We start from the raw sequence: 21606 nt of genomic DNA, 5'->3' as shown, positions 1-21606 counted from the left end.
AGTGTAGACATACCCTCTGAGTCAGCTGGGAGGGAGTGGGTCTCAAGGGTGCCATCCCCTGACAATTGGTCTTTATGATTTTATTTAATCTGAATAGTCACATGGACATTTCATTTGGATTCAATCTGTTATCACTTGTGTGTGTGTTTCATTTCTACAAAGCCCTGAGAGAGGCCCTATAAATCAAAATAATTAAATTATGCTGAACAAAATTAAGAAGGTTGCTACCCGATGCTGTTGAGAAGAGTTCTGGCTTCTAAGGGAAAGATTACCAGACTACTGTATTTCCTAGTGTAGTTGAATACTGCCTTATAAATAAGATGGATGGATAGATACGGCAATCACTTAAGAGTCTAATTGAGAGAGACTTATCCCTAGTGTGTAAAATAACTTACAGTACTTAAAAATATTTTTTGTGGTTTTTAAAGGTAGTGGAAGTATAAACATATCCTTGCTATGGCCTTTTAGTACTCCAACCACTTGTAAAGAAATGGGAGCCCCCTATCCAAAACTCAGTGAGTGGTTTTTCCTTACAATGTGCATAAAAAATAATCATTTTAACAACCTTTTTTACAGTTCTAAGTATTTATACATTTTTCCTAATTGTTCCCCAGTGCTTAAACACTGCCTCTCTGTAGATTTCTTTTTATTAGTAAAATCTGAAGTCCACATGGGTGCTATTCCCATTAAATGAAGGTCATGTGAGGTGGAAATAACAGCCAAAGATCAGGAGTTATTCCACTTTTATAGTCCTTTCTAGAGGAAACAGGACCTTTAAGGCAGTTCTGTCAAAAAAATGTACATAGACATTTGAATTTTAAACCAGTTTTCTAGTGAAGGGGAGGAGCTATATTGGAAATACTGCATCTTTTAAATTCTTTAACAGCCAGATCCAAAAATCAGATCCAATGATTGAGAGTTCTCTTATGATGTGGTTTTTAACATTACCACACAGATCTTGTGCAGATGTACTGTAATATTGTAAACTGATATTATCCTTGATTCAGAAAGAAGGAAAAATAGATTCATATGTATTACAAGAGGGGGGGAAGCACTGCTTATTATGGTAATATTAGTGGCTAAGAAGGAAAAGTCTCTAAAGGTTCCACAAAGTCATCTGGTGAAGTCTTAGAGGTTACAATTCTCATCTGAACTTTTGTGGAGAAGCCTGTTTTTTCAGCATCCTTCCTTCCTTCCTTTCCTCTGCTCGCAAATGGCTCCTTTCTTGTTCCTATCCAACCAACTGCTTCACCAGCAGTCACAAAACCTTCCCCAAAGTGCCTTCTCCATTCCCATTCCTCTTCTTCAGTCAACTTTACAGCCTGTTCAGCTGTTTTGGTAAGGAGTCCCCTGAATTTGAATTCTTTGTACAGAAATGTTATAGTACTAGTAAGTGTGTAAGGCGCAAGAGCGGGTAAAGTGAAATGTGAATGTTTACACTAAGGAAACGAGTAGCTGGATTTGGGAGGCAAATTATTTCTTTTGGGATTTACTTCCATTTTCTCCTCATCTTTTCTTAATACACTCTAATTTTGGTATGTTTTCTGGTGGATTCAGAAGTCTGGACTTCTGTGTTGCCAGGAAAATCTCTGAAAATTACTTAAAATACCTTTTCTCATTGCTAAAGATTTTAAAGTTGCTGACTCAGGGCCTCCCAAGGCTAGAAGCAATGCTGTATCCTGCTGGAAATCTAGCATTCTCATTTCTTGCTCTGTAGAGACACTAGATAACACTTTAATATGTCAGCAATTTAAAGTGCAGAAAAATAGTCATGGATACAAGACTGATTTATTTCCCCATCCCGGGTGTAATGTTTGTTTGTTTATTGGCAGGAGGTAATTCTATATTTTGGGGGCAGGAAGAAACATTCTAGAGCTGTGTGGAGAAACGGAATTCATTTTACAAAGGATTTTGATATTTCAAAATTTGATTTAATTCTGATTTGAAATGAAAACTGAACATTTCAAAATTCTCAGTGAAAGGGAATGGAGTCCTGGCTCTGGGGCAATTCATCTGGCAGGACGTTCCAGAGCCACAGATCCTGAGAACCAAGGGGTTGCCAACTCTGAGGGAGTCTGGCAGGCGGGCTGCTTAGGAGCCAGGCAGGTGATGTGGGGAGCCAGGCAGGGTCACATTGACCCCTGGGTTCCATTGCGGCTTTATAGAAGTAAACAGTCTTCACAAAGCTGTTTAAATTTCAACACATCAGTAGTTGTTTTGTTGGAAGTTTTCTGGCCAGCTCTAAAACAAGTTTTGACAGACTGACTTGATTTTTTAAATAGCAAGTTCCTGAAGCTGCTGATTTTTTGGTGTCCTAGACCAATGCCAGAGATTTTTTTTCCAACCTTCCTTTTGGCAGAACCAACTTCATCACACTACGTCCTCCAAACATTAGTTGTGGATACCTAGGGTGAAATCCTCACTCCATTGAAGTCCATGGCAAAACTCCTAGTGATTTCCAATGGGGCTAGAATTTCATTCTTAGTATACAAGTTTGGTGAGTTTGGAGGACGTAGTGTGGGAAAGTGGGTGCCTGAAGGCTGGAATCCTTAGGTGGGGCAGAGTTAAGGCTGCAATGCATGGTCTCTGTAACACAATTGAATTAATGGTGAGATCTATAGCCTGTAGGTGGAGGACTAGAAAATATCTTAATTTTTCATACCCTTCCTTTTGGGTCATTCTTGTTACATGTGTAGCAATCTTAAATTATTTCACAATGACATATTTGTGTATTAACAGTTGTTATAAATTGAAATGTCTGAAGATTTGGGGGAGAAAATAAGAACTGAATGGAACCTTCATCCACATTTCAACTAAGTAGTTATAGCCTTTGACTTGCTAGTTTTAAGTAAGGGACAGAACTTCTGATGTGGGTGGGGCTGCAGAGGAAGTCACCAACAACCTCTCCCCTTCATGGATGGGCCCAGAATAAGCCAGTGCAGCCCACAAAAAGATTGAAGCCAAACTGGCTGGGAGATGCATTGGTTTTAGCACAACTCATAGCAGCCTCTACTGGAGGGGCCTTTATGGAGCCCAAACAGTGGCTTAACATTGTCCTCTTATGGTGGAACTGTAGCTGAAGTCGAAAAGTGGAATCACCTGTCTTCCCTCCCTTGAGGGTGAATCACCATTCTAATACAGCTGTCTGTGCAAGGACAGCAGATGCTGTTTGCACTCCCTTTTGTCTGGCCCCTGTTCTTTAGAGATCCCAAAATGCTACCATCCGTTTGGTGGCTTGGTGGCTTACACAAAATATGTTCGTCCCATTGCTAGTGAGCTTGTGTCCATACCACAATTTACACCCTAAAGAGCAGTTGCTCTCTCAGCATAGTCTGTCATAGGGGTTAAATACTTCTGCCTATCAGTGTTGTATCTGAGTGCCTTCACTGCGCTATTTGAGCACTTGAGGTCAATAAGAGGATGGCCAGGGAGATTGATGCACTCTCTTGGGCAAGGCTAAGGTACATTGGAGAGGCAGTGTAGAGAGGCTTCTGCTGTGACTCTTGTGTGGATGGATACAATATAGGCCTCAGTCCTGCAATTAAGTCTACAAACAGAGACTCTTGCACTCATAATTATGTCTGTCGAACTCCTTGCAGGTGCCTGGGTTGTCTTGCAGATCCTATTGCAGAATTGGGTCCTAAGACATCAATCTTCAGTACTATTATAAATATTAATATTCAATAATAAAAGTTAAAAACCAAACACATAATTATGCCGACAAATTAAAGTTCCTATATCATATATACCTGTAGTTGTTAGACGTGCATATACCAAGGATTATATAGAGGCATGATTTCAGAGGCATGGCAGCTGGACTGGCTGTTGCCCACCATTACTACTTGATTTGGGGCATGTGAATCTGTAAAAAGAGCCAACCTATGTATGATCGAGGCAAACAGTTCTTTGCACCATGACAAAAATGTAAGTGTGCGGGAGTAGTTCTCCTTAACCCACTGAAAACAGGACAGCTGTAGACCGCTTGTGCTGGAGAATGAGAAGCAACAGGCGTCCTTGTTACCGAAGAAAGAATTTTTGATACAAAAAGTGCAGTATCAAAGTTTTAACTTTCCCAGAGCTAAACTGGAAACTTCTTGAGCTGCAAATCCTTCTCCTTCAACTTCCTTTCCAGAATGCATGGATCCCAATCTGTTTTTAAACATAGTTTCTGAATTTTTCTGTTTTTCTTTACAATCTCTTTTCCTCATAGTGGTCTCTTCTCCTTACTCTAACACTTAAATTGCAATTAAGTCATTGCAAGCCATTCAGGATCAAGTATTTAAGCTGTTATCTTCAAGTTGTATTACATTTTCTCTAACTCATTTCCTTATTTTTTCCCTGATGGAAAATCCTTAAACAAAAAGCTCTTCAGTGAAAAGTAAAATAATTTGGATGGCAGACATCCAGCCTGTGCTTTCTGTAGATAAGTGGCTTGGCTATATATAAAAAGCAATGAAATGTTTTATTGTCCAATTATAGTTTATATTGATGTAGCCAAAGGGGTTTTCCTTTTTTAACTATGTGGATGGGAGACCAAGAATAGCAAGATGCATATGTGAATTCTGATGGATCCCCATAACTATTCCCCTTTAAGTCAGAAAGGGTTCCTCCTTCAGTTTCTCTACTGAGTTACTATTTGCTACCTCTGCAAAATGTTTTGTTCTGTCTACTTTTCTGTGATGAAAATGTCATTACTTTCCTATTACCAGTGTTTAGAGGAGCTTACAATGAAATAAAGTAATTGTTTGAATCGGGATGGCTGTCAAAACTCAATTTTAATCAGAGGGAAGGAGAATACATTTTCACTTTCTCTTCATAGGACCTAACAAGTTCCATGTTCTGTACTGGGAATTTTAGGGAAAAACTGCTGTTCAGGACTGATCCTCAGTGGCCGAAATAGCTGCTCCTCAGGGCAACTCTTTGTGCATGCATTGTGAAGTGCTTTAGGGTATGTCTACACTGCAGTAGTAAGCCCAGAGTTCAAACTCAGGCACAACTCTAACCCCCCTTCTATCTACGCACAAACTGTGCTAACCCAGGGTGTGAGGACCCCACAGGGGTGAAGGGTCCAGTCCTGAGTTAAGCTGAGACCCAGTGTTCAAGCCCTGTTACTTTGCAGTGTAAACACATTAGATTCATGCTCTGGGAATCTGCCAGAAGTATTCCACAATCCCACAGGACGACTTCCTTTGTCCTCTGGACAGTCAAATTTTGTCGAGAACCAGGTTTCAACAATTCCTAACCTGGGGTTACAAATGAGTGTAGACACTCTAGTCCTAGGTTAACAAACCCAGGGTCTGCTAACTCAAGTTCTACTAACCCTGGGCTTACATTGCAGTGTAGACATACCCTTAGGTAGCTGGCAGTAGTTGGTTCTGTAGCCTGAAATGTGCAGGAGGTCAGACTAGATCAGAGGTGGGCAAACTACGGCCCATGGGCCACATCCGGCCCGTGGGACTGTCCTGCCCGGCCCTTGAGCTCCCGGCCGGGGAGGCTTGCCTCCAGCCCCACCCCTGCTGTCCCCCTTCCCCCGCAGCCTCAGCACAACGCACCACCGGCGCGGGAGGGAGCTGCACTGTGGGGGCAGGGGAGAGCAGGAAGGGAGGCTCACCTGCAGCCTCAGGGAAGCAGGTGGGCAGTGCGGGTGGCAGGAGCACAGTGAACGCGGGCGGAGGACTCAGGAGGAGCACCGGGTGGCCGTGCAGCTGGCCGGAGAGAAGCGGCGCTTTGAAGGGGAACCTGCCGCTTCTCTCCAGCTGCTTGGCTGCCCCTGCTTCTCCTGAGTCCTCCGCCCATGTTCGCAGGGACCACATTCCAAAAGGGACTTGGAGGGGGTTGGATGGGGGAGGGGTTCCAGAGGGGCTGTCAGGGGGCGGGGGTGTGGATAGGGGTTGGGGCAGTCAGGGAGCAGGGGGGTTGGATGGGGGTGGGGTCCCAAGGGGGCGGTTAGGGGCAGGGGGTCCCAGGAGGGGTTGATCAGGGGACAAGGAGTAGGGGTGTTGGATGGGTCGGGGGTTGGATGGGTCTGGGGTTCTGAGGGGGGCAGTCAGGGGGCAGGAAGTGGGACGGGGTGGATAGGGTTAGGGTTTGGGGAGGCTCAGCCATCTCTACCTGGCCCTCCATACAGTTTTGGAACCCCGATGTGGCACTCAGGCCAAAAAGTTTGCCCACCCCAGGACTAGGTGATCATAACGGTCCCTTCTGACCTTAAAGTCTATGAGAAGATGTATATTGCAAAAACAGTTTTTGCATATTTGTTCCTATTCCAAATGGTTGTTTAGTTCAGACATTTTGGTAGTGATTTAGCTGTGCTCTGACAATATTTTCTAGCAGAAACTGGAACCTTGATTCATTTTTAGTCATGGGAAAAAATCCATTGTTCTAATAGGAACAATAACTAAAACTTGTCAGCAATCCCCACTTCTTTACTTGCCAGCCGGGCCTCCTTTCACACAAACACTTGGACACAGACATGCATTTTGGCCTTGTTGAACTCAATGGCCAAACTCCCATTGATTTTTAGGATCAGGATTTCATGCACTGTACATCTCAATTAAGTAATAAGGGGCCTAATTCAGAAGCATGTGTGGGTAAATAAACTTAGCAGCCATGCTGGTAGCAACCACTACTCTCAAGTTTACAAACTAGTTTCCATCCTTGCACACTGTTTTCACAGGCACATAACTTTCCAAACTATTTGCCTTCCATGCTTTGCATTTGTCTAAAAGTGAAGTTTATTTTTAATTCATCTTTTGTGATGGCTTGCACAAAATCCCTGTACCTATTTTAAAGTTAAGGAAGGAGAAACACCCTTAGACTAAGTCCTTTGACGCAGTCCTCTTTTTCGTTATGTGTTTACACAGCCCATAAACCAAAGCACCGGGTCCTCAAGAAACTATAGCAAAGAAATTATATGGGAAAATAATACATTCCTTATTGTAAAACCTGACCTTTTTAATTTAAAGTGAATAAGTCCCCAAATGGCTGACTTTTGAAATGTTTAAGTCTGTGTGTGTATATAGGCCTTACTAGTTATAAAATAGTCCAGTTATGGTCACTTGCAAATACAGGATTGAGCGACTGTGAGGGGTTTTTGGGGGGGACAGGGACAGGAGGGTGAAAATCTTATTAGAACAGTGAATTCAATAATAATCACACCATTTAAGATGGCAAAAATCTCCTAAAATGTCAGGATAATTTATCCCATTTCGAGCTAAATTGTACAAAACCTGTTCGTGGGATTTTGGTGTCATCGAAACTGAAACCTGTGCCTGAAACAGGCTTAACCCTGAACCTCAACCTAATTCAGGGGTTACTATCTCCTTAACCCATCTCTAGTTAACAGCATGACTGTGCTACCTTTTATCAGCAGCTGTGAGACTTATTAACCAGCCTGTGTTCAGTGGGTTATATCCTAAAATGAATGAGTATAATTTTAAAAAATATCACATCACTTCTTGTCAAGGGAAATGAACCTGTGCAATGGCTGCCTTTTCACACCCATCTTCCCCTCAGAAATAAAGGAATAAATCAGCAGCTTTAAAGTGCCATTTATTCATCAGTGAGTGGGTGTTGTATATCCTTTTTGATAGAGACTGTATGAATGATAGAATCTAGCTCTATCTCTTTAGAGAAACCAATAATAAGATGAAACCAAAGTAAAGTGCATTCTTAGAAATGGGTCGATGACCTATGTGGTCCTTACAGTAAATCGTACCACTTCTAGATTAATATTTGTGTTTATACCTTTATTGAGCTGATATAACTTTTCCACTGTGTGGGCTGTTGCCTTTCCCACAGAGCTCCCTCCAGCTGAGTGGGTGTATTATTGTGTCACTGTTCCATGGTACTCTGAAGAATGAGGGAATCCTCTGTGGTCTTTCATCAGCACTGCTTTCAAGTAGATCTACGTGGGTTGTATTTATGAGAGAGATGAATACATTCTCAGTGGGAGAATGACTTTAAGAAAGGGGTTTCCCTGAGCATGGGTGGATTAAATGTTGAGATATATATGTCTCTCCAAACCACTTACTTATCATTTGATTCAGAGAGCATTCTTGAGCCTTTGAGACTATGCCATTCTAACTTAGCAGCACCCAGAGGCAACTCGCATAAAGAATGGTGAGTAATCGGTGCTTTATTTTTAATCAAATACATGTCTAGCCTCCAAATGAAATCACCCAGATTTATCCTGTTTCCCTCCCCCACCCCAAAAGCCTCACTTTGTATTTAAAACTTTCAAGTACATTTATAACTTTTTCATTTCTTAGTCATTTGCAGATCCCCTTTCTCCACACAGGGCTGCATAGCAAAAAGATAGGTATATTGCCAGCTAAAACATTTATGCAATATCCAGCAATATAAAATTCCACAATCTGTAGAGTGTATCCACTCTGGGTCCCATCCTATACTCCTTAGCAGGGTAAAACTCTTATTGAAATAAATGAATTGGGTGGTGCTCATGCTTTTGGACCCTTTGGATTCAATGGCAAAGGTTCATTGACTTTTTAATAGGAGCAGAAACCGTGTCTTTGTGTTTAACTATGGTCTACCATTACTAGCAAGTGGGGCTTTTTATCCTTATCTGCTGGTGTTTATGGCATTTAAGGATGTACCAGGACTTTTTGGTTCATTATTTCACTGCAGTGATAATGTTGAATTCATTTTATTCGTCTTATTTAAAGATCTTATGTTTTTACAATGGCTTTTAAACCATGCCTAGTGGTGGTAAGAAATGTACAAGCAGGTTCTGTACACCTCACCACTGAATATGGGAACATTTCAGAGCCATAATGTCTTTAATTCACAGTGATACATACAGTGTTAGTATTATAAACACAGCTAGCTGTGAGTGATGTTGAGTTACACTGTGTAGGGGGGAAAGGAAATAATCCACCAAATGCTTTTTCTGACTGTTTTTCTTTTGGATAACTATTAAGTTGATTAAATTGTTAGGTTGCCCCAGTTAATAGTTTAAGTGCTACAGTATTTGTAATATTACCCCCATGGACTCTGAGAACTAGTATTTCCTGATCTGAGGTGAAAATGCTTTTTGCATTAGGGTTAATGGTAGGAACTCCAGCCCCAACTAGCTCCATGTTTTTAAAATTAAGTAATAGCCGCCAAGACACCTGTAAGGGTTAACAAGCAAACAGGCTAGATGCAGTGGGTAGCAGACATTCCTCAAAGGTCATCCTTTCTCTTATTCCCAGATCTGGCTGTACCCTGGGGTCCTGATTAGTGTGCAGCTTGGTTCTGGCAGAATTCAAATCTTTAGCAACAATGGTCAAACATCATATATAATCCCAGTGTGTCTGTTTCTATTCCTATATATATTTATATGGAAAGTAACTGTTTTCAATCTGGGTGAGAGAGATTTAAAATTGGAGTTCCTCCCTGCAGCCATGCAATAGGAGCTGTGCTAAGCTTATCTCAAATGACCATGTCAGCCATGCCCTCTCCCCGCCTGTCTGCAGTCTCGCCATTGCTTCCTCAGCTTACACTCGGCTATCAAGGTATTAGATATAGTGCACAAAAAACAAGTGAAAGAGAACTGAGTTCCTCATCAAACTCAGGCTCTTCAGCCTTGCCTTTAAGCCTGTGCACAGTGCTGAACTTATCTGCATCTTACCTCTTGTTTCCGATTGTACCCTCTTTTGTACGTTACTCTTTGCAAAGTATGCCCCCCTTTTGTCTCCTCTCCCAAAGCCATTGTGTGTGTGTTTTGTTTTTTTGTTTTACTAACATCCCTCGCAGTCCCTGATCCTGGAACAATCTCCTTTCCCCTCATGTGCTGAACAAACTCCTTATGCCCCAAGCGTCTGCTCCAAAACCCCTTGAAGTCAATGGGCTCCAAATCCCCTCTAAAGACTTGCTCTATTTTAACTAGCATTCCACCAGCAACTTCCCATTTCTGCTCTCTCCCGTCTTTTAATGTAGCTCTCCTTATAATTTGCAAAAGTAAAACCCCTTGTGCTAATGAGGCATATACCAAACTTAACTGACTGACCACCTTGCTTCTACATTGCCTCTCTTTCCCTTTCCGCTGTCTGTCTTTTATTACTGAGATTGTAAAGAGCTATGCTGTCCATTGACCCTGTGGTGCTTTATAAATAATAAAGCACAAGTTGTTCATTGCATAACCTGAAGTTTACAAAGCACTAAACAGTTACTTCCTCCTTCCCCATGCCCCACCTTAAAAAAAAACCCTACAGGTTTTTTTACATGCTAATGAATATTAAATATAGATTATCTTGGCAATGCCATTGGAAAGGTTGTTCTCACAGTACTAATCCAACTGGAAATACAGAATATGCTCAGAGTAAGGTCCAGTAGAATTCTTAGGCAACATCACCAGAACTGGAATGTTTGTGGTTGCAAAAAAGAAACAGTTTGTATAGTTCTAAAATAGAGTGACAGGTTTCAGATTAGCAGCTGTGTTAGGGTACGTCCAGACTACCCGCCGATTTAATCGAACTATCGGGGATCGATATATCGCGTCTCATCTAGACACGATATATTGATCCCTGAACGCGCTCCCGTCGACTCTGGAACTCCACCAGGGCAAGAGGTGGTAGCGGAGTCGACGGGGGAGCCGCGGCCGTCGATCCTGCGCCGTGAGGACCCGAGGTAAGTCAAAATAAGATATGTCGACTTCAGCTACGCTATTCCTGTAGCTGAAGTTGCGTATCTTACATCGACCCCCAGCCCCAGTGTAGACCAGCCCTAAGTCTGTATCCCCAAAAAGAACAGGAGTACTTGTGGCACCTTAGAGACTAACAAATTTATTTGAGCATAAGATTTCGTGGGCTACAGCCCACGAAAGCTTATGTTCAAATAAATTTGCCTAAAATAGAGTGTGTATTCATGTTTTTAGAGGTTTTATTGAGGTTTTTTTTAGAGGTTTAAGTTAACCAAATTATGTGCTCTAACATTGTTCTATCCTCATAAAAAAAAACAGTATGCAATGCATGGGCCTAAAGTGCTGCTGGCTCAGCCCCCAAATCTGCACATCAGTGTTGGCTTAATTAAAACGTAGCATGCTCCAGTAAACAAGTGAACTATTAAGCAAATGGGAGTATTTCTCTACTATATATAAAATGGACTGATAAGATGATTTACTGGGGAGTCTCCTCAGGTCTCAGAGAAGGATTATTAGCCGAGATGCATGCAATATTTGCAGAGAAAGGGGAAACTCATCAAAATTTGAGGATATTTGTAATTTGTTTCTAACTTAATAGGGATTTTTTTTTAAATAACCAGCTTTTCTCACTAATTCCCTGTGACTGTTGTACTTGTTTGACGGTGGAAGGAAAGGGCTGGGTACTCTTGTCAGAGAGGCATTGTAAGTGGGTTGGACAGCTTGGCGATACTTGTTGCTTTCCTGTGGTTTGTGCCTTTTTTCAGTCGAACTGAAAGTATAGGGCTGATACTCCTTGCACTGGACTTGCATTTTAACCCCACAAATTGAAGGCCCGACGCTGCATTAGGATTCACTCATACAGAGCCCCATCCAAATATGGAATCCCACTGACTTCAGTGGAGTTCTGCACGGGCACTAGGGTGACAGCAAGTGTGAAAAATCGGGACGGGGGTGGGGGGTAATAGGAGCCTATATAAGAAAAAGACCCAAAAATCAGGACTGTCTCTCTAAAATCGGGACATCTGATCACCCTAACGAGCACTGTGGTCTGTGTGAGTAAATCCCTATGTGGGCCTGGAGCCTACATTTGGTGACACTTCTGCTATAACCCCTTGTTTATTTCTGAGGAAGAGGGTTTGTAATCACACATCCAGAAATAGTTGCTGTACATTTAAATTTGGCTATCAAGGAGAGCCAGGCAAATAACTGATTTTTAATTAATTAATTAATTATTTTTGGTGGGAGTTGGGGGAGAGAAAATTCAGGTTGACCTTAAAAGATTTAAAAAAAAAAAAAATTTCACGGAACTGCAGAAGTGGAAAACAAAAGTGATTTGGGTTGAACACATTTTGTTTGGTTTTTTTAGTTTGATTTTTTTTTTAATGAAAAGTCATTTTGACCCAAACTTTTGAAATGTTTCAGTCAACCTGAAACTGTATTTTTTTCTGCCAAAAGAAGTTTTGCCTGAATAATTTCACCCACCTCTACTCTTGAGATCTCAGATGTGAAACAATTGAAAAAAAAATCAGTTAAATTAATTCAATTTTTAATCAATTGATGAATGTGCCTAAAAACTCCAGTTTGGTTTCCCTGCCCTTTATTATAGTCTATTTCTAATGATAGTCTTTGACTTTAAAATATAGTTATACCCATAACGCTACCTGGACAAAGTATATAACAGTATTAAGAGTGGGTAAATAACTGCTGAATAAATGCAGGCTTTAAGTTCCATTATTAAACATTCCCAGACAACCTACTACTGGGTTTAAAGGCCCCGATCCTGCAAAGAAAATCGTGCAGTGGCCTCCTGTGTCCATCCAAACCCCAATGCCTTCAGTGGGTATTAGGTCACCCAGACAGCATGTGTGAAAAATCGGGACAGGGAGTGGGACAAAATAGGCGCCTATATAAGACACAACCCCAAATATCAGGACTGTTCCTATAAAATCGGGACATCTGGTCACCCTAGTGGGTATCTGTGTGAGTGTTGGGAGGATTAGTCTATTTCCTTTTGCTGGATTAGAGTCAAAGGATTTGTATAGTACAAAACCACAGCTTCTGCTCCTCACCCTATGTGCGATAAACCTTCCCCACTATTCCATAGTGGAGACTGCAGGATTGGGGCTTTAATTGACCTTCTGTCTTTTTCCAAACAAGTGGATTTTTTCTGCATGTTCTGTTGAAAAGGTTTGTGTCTCTCTAAACAGCTTATCTATTAGCTTTTAGATTCCAGTGTTCTCTGATTGCAGGATCTTCAAGGTGGGATTTTTGTGGTGGTGTTTTTTTTCTTGTACATCTCTGAATGCACTGTTACCATAACAAATGATAAAGAATCATACTCTATATAAGATTAATAGTGAGATGAGTTAAATTTTATTCCAGTAGCTTAACACCATACAGGAAGTGTATCAAATATATTTTTACATGTATCAAGTTGGGTAACAAAATGTTCAGGTGTCTATAATCGCTATTCACTTCTGAAAATCTTGACCTCGAGTTTTAAAATGTTAATCAAGGACTCTACATAATATAGCATTTTGAGCACTGGATCAGGAAGAAACAAAAGCAGATCCAGAAGAGTCCCAAGATTTGGCAATCTCTGCGTTGTGTGTGTTTCGGTGTGATCTTTCTACTGCATTTAAATGGCTATGCTGAGTCTTCAGTGAAGAGGCTGATGTAAGAGCAGAAAAACACTAATGGCTGGTTCAAGGCTAGTCTTGTAAAACACTCGTGGAAATATTACTATGGTGAAAAAGCCAAACCTGGAAATGACTTTCTAGATGGAAACAGATCATTGAAGTATTAGTCTTTAAAATATGACTTCCCCAAAAACATGACGGGGAAAGAGTCTTGAAGGCTTTATTTCCCCCCTCAATTAGTTTCGGTATGTGTAGCTTAGAACTTTTTCACACAATACGCTCTACTCTATTGCTTTTATATTTTGATCACATTTACAGTAACAGCCTATCTCTTCCTCCCTCTCCTCCAACTCCTCCCACAGAACACCCACAGAACACCCACACACCACTTACACTTACCATGACCTACAGGCTTGTTTACCAATGGCATTCGTAACTACAAGAGTTCCACTTACTTTGGGGCTGTGTTGTAATATGTGTACCACTTAGAATGATTAAGTGCGTCTCTTTTATCTCATCATTATATGAATCTGTGTTGTTTAACACCTGTGTCTAGGCTGAAAAATGTGTGACACTGAATAGAATCTTTCTGAGTTAATACATTTTGCATAATTTGGTAACCTTATATTCAAGTTTCACTCACTAGCATATTTTCTCCCTAAGAAAAGCCACAATGTCCCTTCTATTACCCCATGCTTTTTCTCAGTTTTGTTGGTGAAATGTGATGGTAATTTCATACTAACTTCCTTAACTTGGTAACTGAGTTAAACAGCTAGGTGACTGAGAGGAAGAGTACAGTTTCTCTTGTCTTTTTTGTAATGGTGGGCTGCCTGAATGATACAATGACAACTACCTGTTTAATGATCAGAATACATAGTTTAAGGTAGTGGCTCTCAAACTGCTATAGTCTGTAAACCTCTGGTGGTCTGCAAAATAAAACATTTGTGAAAAGAAATGGTTTGAGGGCATCTGGCTGGAACTTGTTCTATGAGAGAATCTCTATTATCACAGGGTATGTAGATTGGAAAAGCTGGAGTATCATTGATCTAGGGTCTAAATGTGCATTTTCTGTTAACTCTAGCATTAATAAATTAGTCTGAAAACATCTGCTCTAAAAAAGAAAAAACCTCCCTGTCTTAATAATGTGACACATCACCCCTTGTATCGATGCCAGTACAGACACTTACTGCAAGCATTATAATTCTGTTACGTTTCTACTGGGGATCAGACTCTTCTGCTAGGCTAGATTCAGTGTGGTATCTGGAATCCCCTGTTAAAATTTGTTTGCCTTGAGCCCCTACAAAGAGCTGTACTCAAACGAAGCCCATTAAAATCTAAATGGCCCCTCACAATATTTTTCCGCTCACAAACACGTGCAGGGGTCTTGGTAACCTAAGGTCATAACCAAATTGATTTAGAAACAAGAATAAACAAGTTGCCTGTTGGTTAGAGCCCACCCACTCCAAACTGTGTATCTCAGGAGAAGCCTTACCAATTGTATTCACAAATGCAGTCCAATCCCAACTCAGTCACCTGGCAATTTGTGCCTACTCAATTCTAGATCATACATGAACATTCTTTCACATATCCACAGTTAATGCAGTATATGAGTTTGGAACATGGGGAAACCTCAGTGTTACCAGATTTGCCCATTACTTTGGTGTATGCTCATTTATTCGGGGGGGTTCTTGAGGGGGGTTCTGTAATTCTATCAATGTACTTCTTGTGTCACGTGTGTTTTCATATGGAGCGCTACTCCTCCCTGATGCAAGTCCCCTCCTAAGGTAGAAATGAAAACAGAGAGAGCGAAAGAAGGCGGGGGGGATCTCCCCCACTCCATGAGGCTTGAACTGGTCGGGGTTCCCGGGTGATGATGGTAGTTCAGGGTCCTGAGTACTGGAGACAGGCAGAGTCCCCAGCACGATCAGTCAGGAGTCCCAGTGGAACTGATGCATAGTTTGGATCTAAGCATCAGAACACTTACTGGAGGGTGAGTAGGGATTTTTGTAGAGAAAATACAATGGTTCAAGGGAGAACACTAGATTTGTTTATGGGTAAACTGATGACTCAAGAGTTTTCTTTAGGCTAGACAATAGGAGCTGATCACTCTTGGCTATGAGTGGTGTTTTCTTCCAGGGAGCTCACAATGCAACTAGGCCGCTTCAGTATTTTGGATATCAATCAAGGATTCCTTACTAGAATTGGTCTGATAACTGCTGAGCTGGGTGTGTGCAGGCATAGGTTCTTTAACATCTGGAGCAGAAATCCCCCATGATGCAGTGCTTCCCTGCTTTTCTGGTCCCAGAGTTCAGTGCGGTTCTCTGTTCTCCATTCTGTATGCAAATGGAGAAGTCTCTCTGTCCCATCTTTCATGCAGATGAGGCTAGGGGAGTTGTCTCTGTTCTTCATTCTGTATGCTAACGGAAATGTCTTACTCTTGTCACGAGGGGTCTAGGTGTGTCTTCCAACGCTGCTCTCTGCAAGCCTTTTCTCTGATTGGTTTTGGTTCAAGCAGAGACTGGTGTGTATGGGGGTGTCTTTCATGAGTCAGACAGGCTAGATACTGCGCCCTGGTTCCCCAAAAACACAGAGCTGACTGGTATCATCAGATGGCATAGCTCTCGGCACCTTATGAAACTCTTCTAAATTGTATGCAAGTTATATCTGTCAGCAGATAGGGAGCACCCTCAGTTTTCCCCTTTTGCCCACAGGAGAAGCCAGAGAGCAGCATATGCAAATTCCTTCCCCCCACAATTACCTCATTTTACCTACAGAGAGAGACAAAGAGCTTCTATTCCCACAAGCCTGAAAGCCCTGTGGCTTTCATTTCTGTATGATTACCTGTTTCTGTTCTTGTGACATTTATGTGTATGCAGTAGAGGCAAAAGCATACAAATGCAGGATTTCCATTAGAAAGACATTCATACATAGAAATTTGGTGGAGGAAAGAGTTGGAAGGAAGAACTAAAATTTCTGATATTCTAGAATTGCACTGCACATTTCTAATCCAATTTCTAGATTTTACCACTGTGGCACTAAACTATACCATTTTTTATGGATTGTTGCAGAGCAGTATTTTGTCTGAAGGATAAACAAAATGAAAACTTCACGGGAATTAATTTACATAATATAGAAACTTGCTCACAATTTAAGAACTTTTCTGGGCTTCTTAACTTGATGAATACAGGGCTGGCTAGTGTCATTCAACTTTCTGAATGACAATTTATTAGAGATGATCAAATTTTGTCAGTATCTTTTCAGTGAAAAATGCCTCTGACCAAAATGAAATCTTTTGAGAAAAATTCTCATGTTTGGTCAATTTTCTAGCTTTTTCAATAATTAAAATAAGGAAAAACTGTATTTTCTGCAAACATCTTTCAAAAACTGAAATATTTTTGGTCATTTATTGGAAAAATATATTTTTTGTGTGTGTGAAATTCTGGAAAAAATTGAAAAATGCCAATTTGTAGGGAATTTTTTCTTTTAACTGGCTCTACACCTTATAAATATGTGTCTAATTCATCATTGTAACTCTGTTGCTGTCTTTAAAAGCCCTGGAAGTAGCCAGACACTTTCTGTAACTCTCAGTAGTTTTCTACCTGAACATTACAAACTCATTTCCTGCAGAGACTCCATGACTTTTTTTATTTGAAGTAGCTGAATTCTCCAGTATCTTAAGTTTAATTTTCACAATTAGTAATAAAAAGCCCAGTAAATAAATTATATTGCACTGTAAAAATCAGTTATTACTAGAAAAATATTAATACTGTGCACAAATACCGTAAACATATTTGTCATAATTGGCTTAATAATTTGGATTCGAATTTAGCACTTGGTTGGGCTGTTTGTGTGAATGAGACCCAATGTGGCAATTTCCTTGAAATGATGCCTTAAAATAGCTTTTCATTTGCTGTATCCAGAAACTGAAGATCTGAAAAGTAAGGCTGCTGCTACTCTCTAAAACATCCCCCTATATCAAAGAGTTGAAGTTGGTTTAACATTTACTTCCTTTCATAATGCCCTCAACATGTGTGGCTTTAGTGCACTCACCAATGTGTAATGTATAACATATCTCCCATACATCCATTCTGAATTTGGCTCACTGAGTCTGTGAAGCAACTAACAGGCATGTATAAAAAGGTGTCAAACTTTATTTCCCAGTTCCTCAGTATCTAGATTACATCCACTTTGACTCCTTTACACATCAATAAGTAAATGTAATGAGGTTGAATGAATCTAACATGCACCATCTACATTTGGCCCATTATGCCTAGATATTTTGACACATGCTATAATACATAACATGGCATGTTGATCTGAAACAACTGCAATACCCAGGTCCAGCAGGATGAATTAGAGATGGAGTGGCAATCTGAACTCTGGATTTTCTTTCCTTGAACAACTAAGGCCAGTTTCTTTAATTTCACTGGTTTTTATTTTTATTACATCTGGGTCCAAATTTTGAATCTTGATATCTAAAATTAGGCACCTTAATCTAAATTCAGGCACCTACGCAAGTCGCCTAATTTTCAGAGATACTGAGCACCCACAGCTCCCATTGAAGTCAAACTACTACAACTTTAAGCATTTCAACACATTTTTGTTACAATTAAAGACATTCGTAAAACTCAGGAAAGCTGGAATCAAGTTTCACATGAAACTGAATTGCCATTCTTTTCTAATGGGATCTTTGTAATTAGTGATTACCAGATGCATTTAAAATGTGTGAAGTGCCTGAGGGTATAGGAATTTAAGAAAGAAAAAAAAAAAAAGCCAAACACCTCAGATTTTACCCTGGTAACCTTTTATTTTAAGATTCTGCTGTGTGCACAGGTGAAGCAGTATGGTGTCTATTAAATGTTTTGTTGTGGTTTGAGTTTGTTGATGTTACTAATAAATATAGTTATCGCTAATTGAAAACTCATTTGGTTTCAAACAGTCTTTCTTTGGTTGTGATGACTTCCCACTTTATGTCGGTGTTCACACTGTTATCCTTCCATTTCATATTCTGAAATCACACAAGTCACAATAGGTAGGTGGAGATGAAACTAGTGTTCTAAAAACAGCAATTACAGTGATGCAATTGTTCTCCAGTAGTTAGATCAAAGTCGTGAGAATGAGGATTTCAGGGTTTCATTCCTGAATGAACCAGTGACTGGCCACAAGTTATGGAGCCTGAGTCAACACACAATGCCATCAATAGAAAGAATCTCATGAATTTCAATGGGCATGGGATCAGGCTCTTAACAGTTCAGTGCCTCAGTTTCCCCATGTGTGTAGTGGGAATAATACTTCATGAGGGTGTTGTGAGACTTAATAAATGTATGTTTGTTGAGTTTTTTTAGCTCTTTGGCTGGAAGGGGCTATTTAAATGCAATTTTTTCCCCAGGGAGTAGTGGTGGTTATTCTTGATGGAATCTTTGCTTGAGAAGGTTTTTCTTGGGTTCCCCTCCATTTAGTTTCTTCTTTTCTGCTTTTACATTGAAGACACAGGGCCATATGGTGGCTGGCCCATATGCAGGGGAAGGGAAGAGTTTAAGGAGGCTGCCCCATCCTTGCATCTCCTACACATCTCCTGTTGCAACTGCACTTGTTGAGCACCAGGGAAGGCAGGAACTGTTGACTCTCTATATCCTGTGATTGCCCTACCCCACTTCTCTGAGCCACCTTGCCCAGACATGCAACCCCTCTTCATTTAGAAGCCTGAGGGGAGCAGACTTGATCCTTCAGAGAGAATCTCTCATAAGCCACTCTCCTACTTCTGCCACCATCCTGCACTCAGAGTTCTGTCGCATGGAACAATTCCTGTAGAATATAATAGTTTTTGGACTATGCTTTGGAATTTACTAGGGATTTCTAGACCTGAAAGAGAATTCTGTAGAATGGTTCAATAAACCCATTGACTGTCATTCTGTGTAAACTTCTGTAGTACTTTTTTTAGAGTAACTCTGTCAAACATTACTGCATTTCTAGAGACCCTTAATGGATGATTTAGGTCATAGCAGTTTGATATTCTAAATTACTTCCACTTGTCTTATTAAAGAATACAAAAAAATCTCCAAATATATCTTCAGTGTGTCAAATTCAGTTCTCCTGCTCTGGGCACAAACACTGCTTTGTGCTTGGACTCAGCTCTACATCCATGGGATAATATTTGGATCCATGAGCGAGGCCTGGGATTGCCGGAGCCTTGCTACTGCCCCCTCCCACCAACAAATCGGGTGCTAGTTATGGCGGGGTGGTGGTGTAATGGGATGGCGGTAGTGTCATCCTTAAGTCTCTGCATACGGAATATACGTATTTAGGGTCCAAATTTCTGCAGAAACAGTGGTGGTCTCACAGTCCACCAGCCAGCTGCAGCTAATGATATTGGAAAAGGAGCAAGATATAGAGAACCAAGTGCTGAAAAGTATCTTTCAAACATGATTATTTCTTCCCATTTAATTCATGCACTAAAAACATCAAAAAGGCCTGGTCCCCGCTCAAACTGTTCTTTTCCTCGGTGTAACTTTTTTTCCTTCCATTTCTGACAGATTCATGGTGGACTGCTCAAAAAGAAGGAAGATGCAGAGAATGCTCTAGAGCTGTGCACCAATGAATCTGCTGAGGCTGAAAGGTGTGTATTAATTCATCACAGAAAATCTCTCCTTTTTAAGGCATTAGACACATTCTGTAAATACTGAAAACGTACTTATAAACAGCACTTCCCATGGCATAGAACTGAACACAATGTTTCCCCTTGTTGTTCAATCAACATTTTGATGCCCGTCTGTGTTCCTCAAAATGGGAATTTATCCTTCTCCATAGCTCTCATTCCTCACTTCCAGCCATTCCTCTGGAAAACTATATCTGCTAATTTGATCAACAGAAATAGGTTAAATTACTGAGTGTACATATAGACCTTATTCACCCTAAAGGGAAAGATTTATCACTGACTGCCATTGCAGCTCTACTAATGATAGAGCTTATAGTGTAGGTTAGACTCAAGTCTTCCCCCTCCTCCCCCCCGCATCTAACCCTGTTTGGTGTAAAACAGGATGAGAGTAGCTCACATCACAGAACCACCTAAAGTTCCTAGATTTGCCAGTACAGCTATAAAGTGCCATAAAGAACCATGCTGCATGTTCCACGGAATCCTGTAATACCAATCAACATGTTAAATTTTTGACACATGTATCTGTCTAGCTAGAGAGTAACAAATTGAAAAGTGGTTTTAAAAAGAACTAAGTGTGCTATGTTTGTCGGAGAGAGAATGAAAGGAGACAACATTCAAAAGCTAATTGTTAGTTGGATTTTTGAGGGGATTTTAAAAAAATAAATGGCATTTTTCCTTTAGTGACTTTAATCTTTGTGAATTGCTAGGTTGGATATCCCTGGAAATGGGAATTCTCTGTTTATCCAAAAAGTAGCTATAGCACAGGCAGCCAAACTCCAACCTTGCCCATACCATCCTGCTCATGTAGCTCGACTGTGACCTGGAAGAACTACTGCTATGGATGTGAAAGGAGTTGTTTCCATGCCACATGCTGATGATGGCACCTTTTTTGAGACAAGAAGCCAGTTAATGGCAGTTTGTGGTGGTGGTTCTGTGATGTGAACTCCTGACCAACAAGACTCCAACTTGTCTTGTGCAGGCACTGCAGTGTAGTAACGTGACCAGCCGCTACTGAGCTGGATTTGAATTGGTAGCATAAGGGGAAAAACTGTATTGCATCGCCAGACTTCCCCTTACCAACCACTCTACATTTCCTAGACTAACTCTAAACTATCTCTTTTTTGTTTATATTAGGGATATTATATTAGGGTAATATATTATATTATATTTGGCTAAATCTGAACTTGTCTGGTTCATATGGGAAAAACAGACCATGACATTTTGGGCTAGATCATTAGTTGGTGTAAAGCAGCATAATCTCACTTACTTCCATGGAGCTATATCAATTTACACTAGCTGACGTGCTGGAGCACTGTTCATAAGGCACCAATAAGGGTAAAAGCTGGTGATAAATCTAAATATTGTCTTGGAGTGAGCTAACATGTAAAAGGGACAATAAATATTCATTGTGTGTTTCTTATTTCATTTAGTGCTAATTCAGAAAAAGAGGAGAGTGCCAACTGGCATTCTAAGTTGAAAAAAGAAAGTTGTCCGCTCCCAGTTGGGTGCTTTCAAAATTATGTATGCAATTAATTTAAACATTCAGACAGCTGAGCACAGGCTGACCAGCAATTTTAAGAGCAGTTGGGTAGTGTTTGAGCATTTTTGAGGCCTGCAGAATGCTATTTCTGTGCTTTCAAACATAGATTTCTAGCCCATCAGAAAGCAAT

General features: G+C 40.6%; 1 protein-coding gene across 1 annotated transcript in view; it reads left to right on the top strand.

Annotated features, from left to right (window-relative positions):
- TNIP3 (TNFAIP3 interacting protein 3) overlaps positions 1–21606 on the top strand; it is a 97796-nt gene that overhangs the window by 8257 nt on the left and 67933 nt on the right. The window contains exon 2 of the mRNA XM_024212764.1: positions 19815–19897. Coding sequence (XP_024068532.1) covers positions 19815–19897 — 83 coding nt within the window. The remainder of the gene's footprint in view (positions 1–19814; positions 19898–21606) is intronic.

Source organism: Terrapene carolina, unplaced genomic scaffold (assembly GCF_002925995.2).
Source record: "Terrapene carolina triunguis isolate 2854851 unplaced genomic scaffold, T_m_triunguis-2.0 Scaffold66, whole genome shotgun sequence".
Lineage (NCBI taxonomy): Eukaryota > Metazoa > Chordata > Testudines > Emydidae > Terrapene > Terrapene triunguis.
The sequence above is the reverse complement of the archived record's forward strand: the minus strand, read 5'-3'. Positions and strand labels throughout refer to the sequence as shown.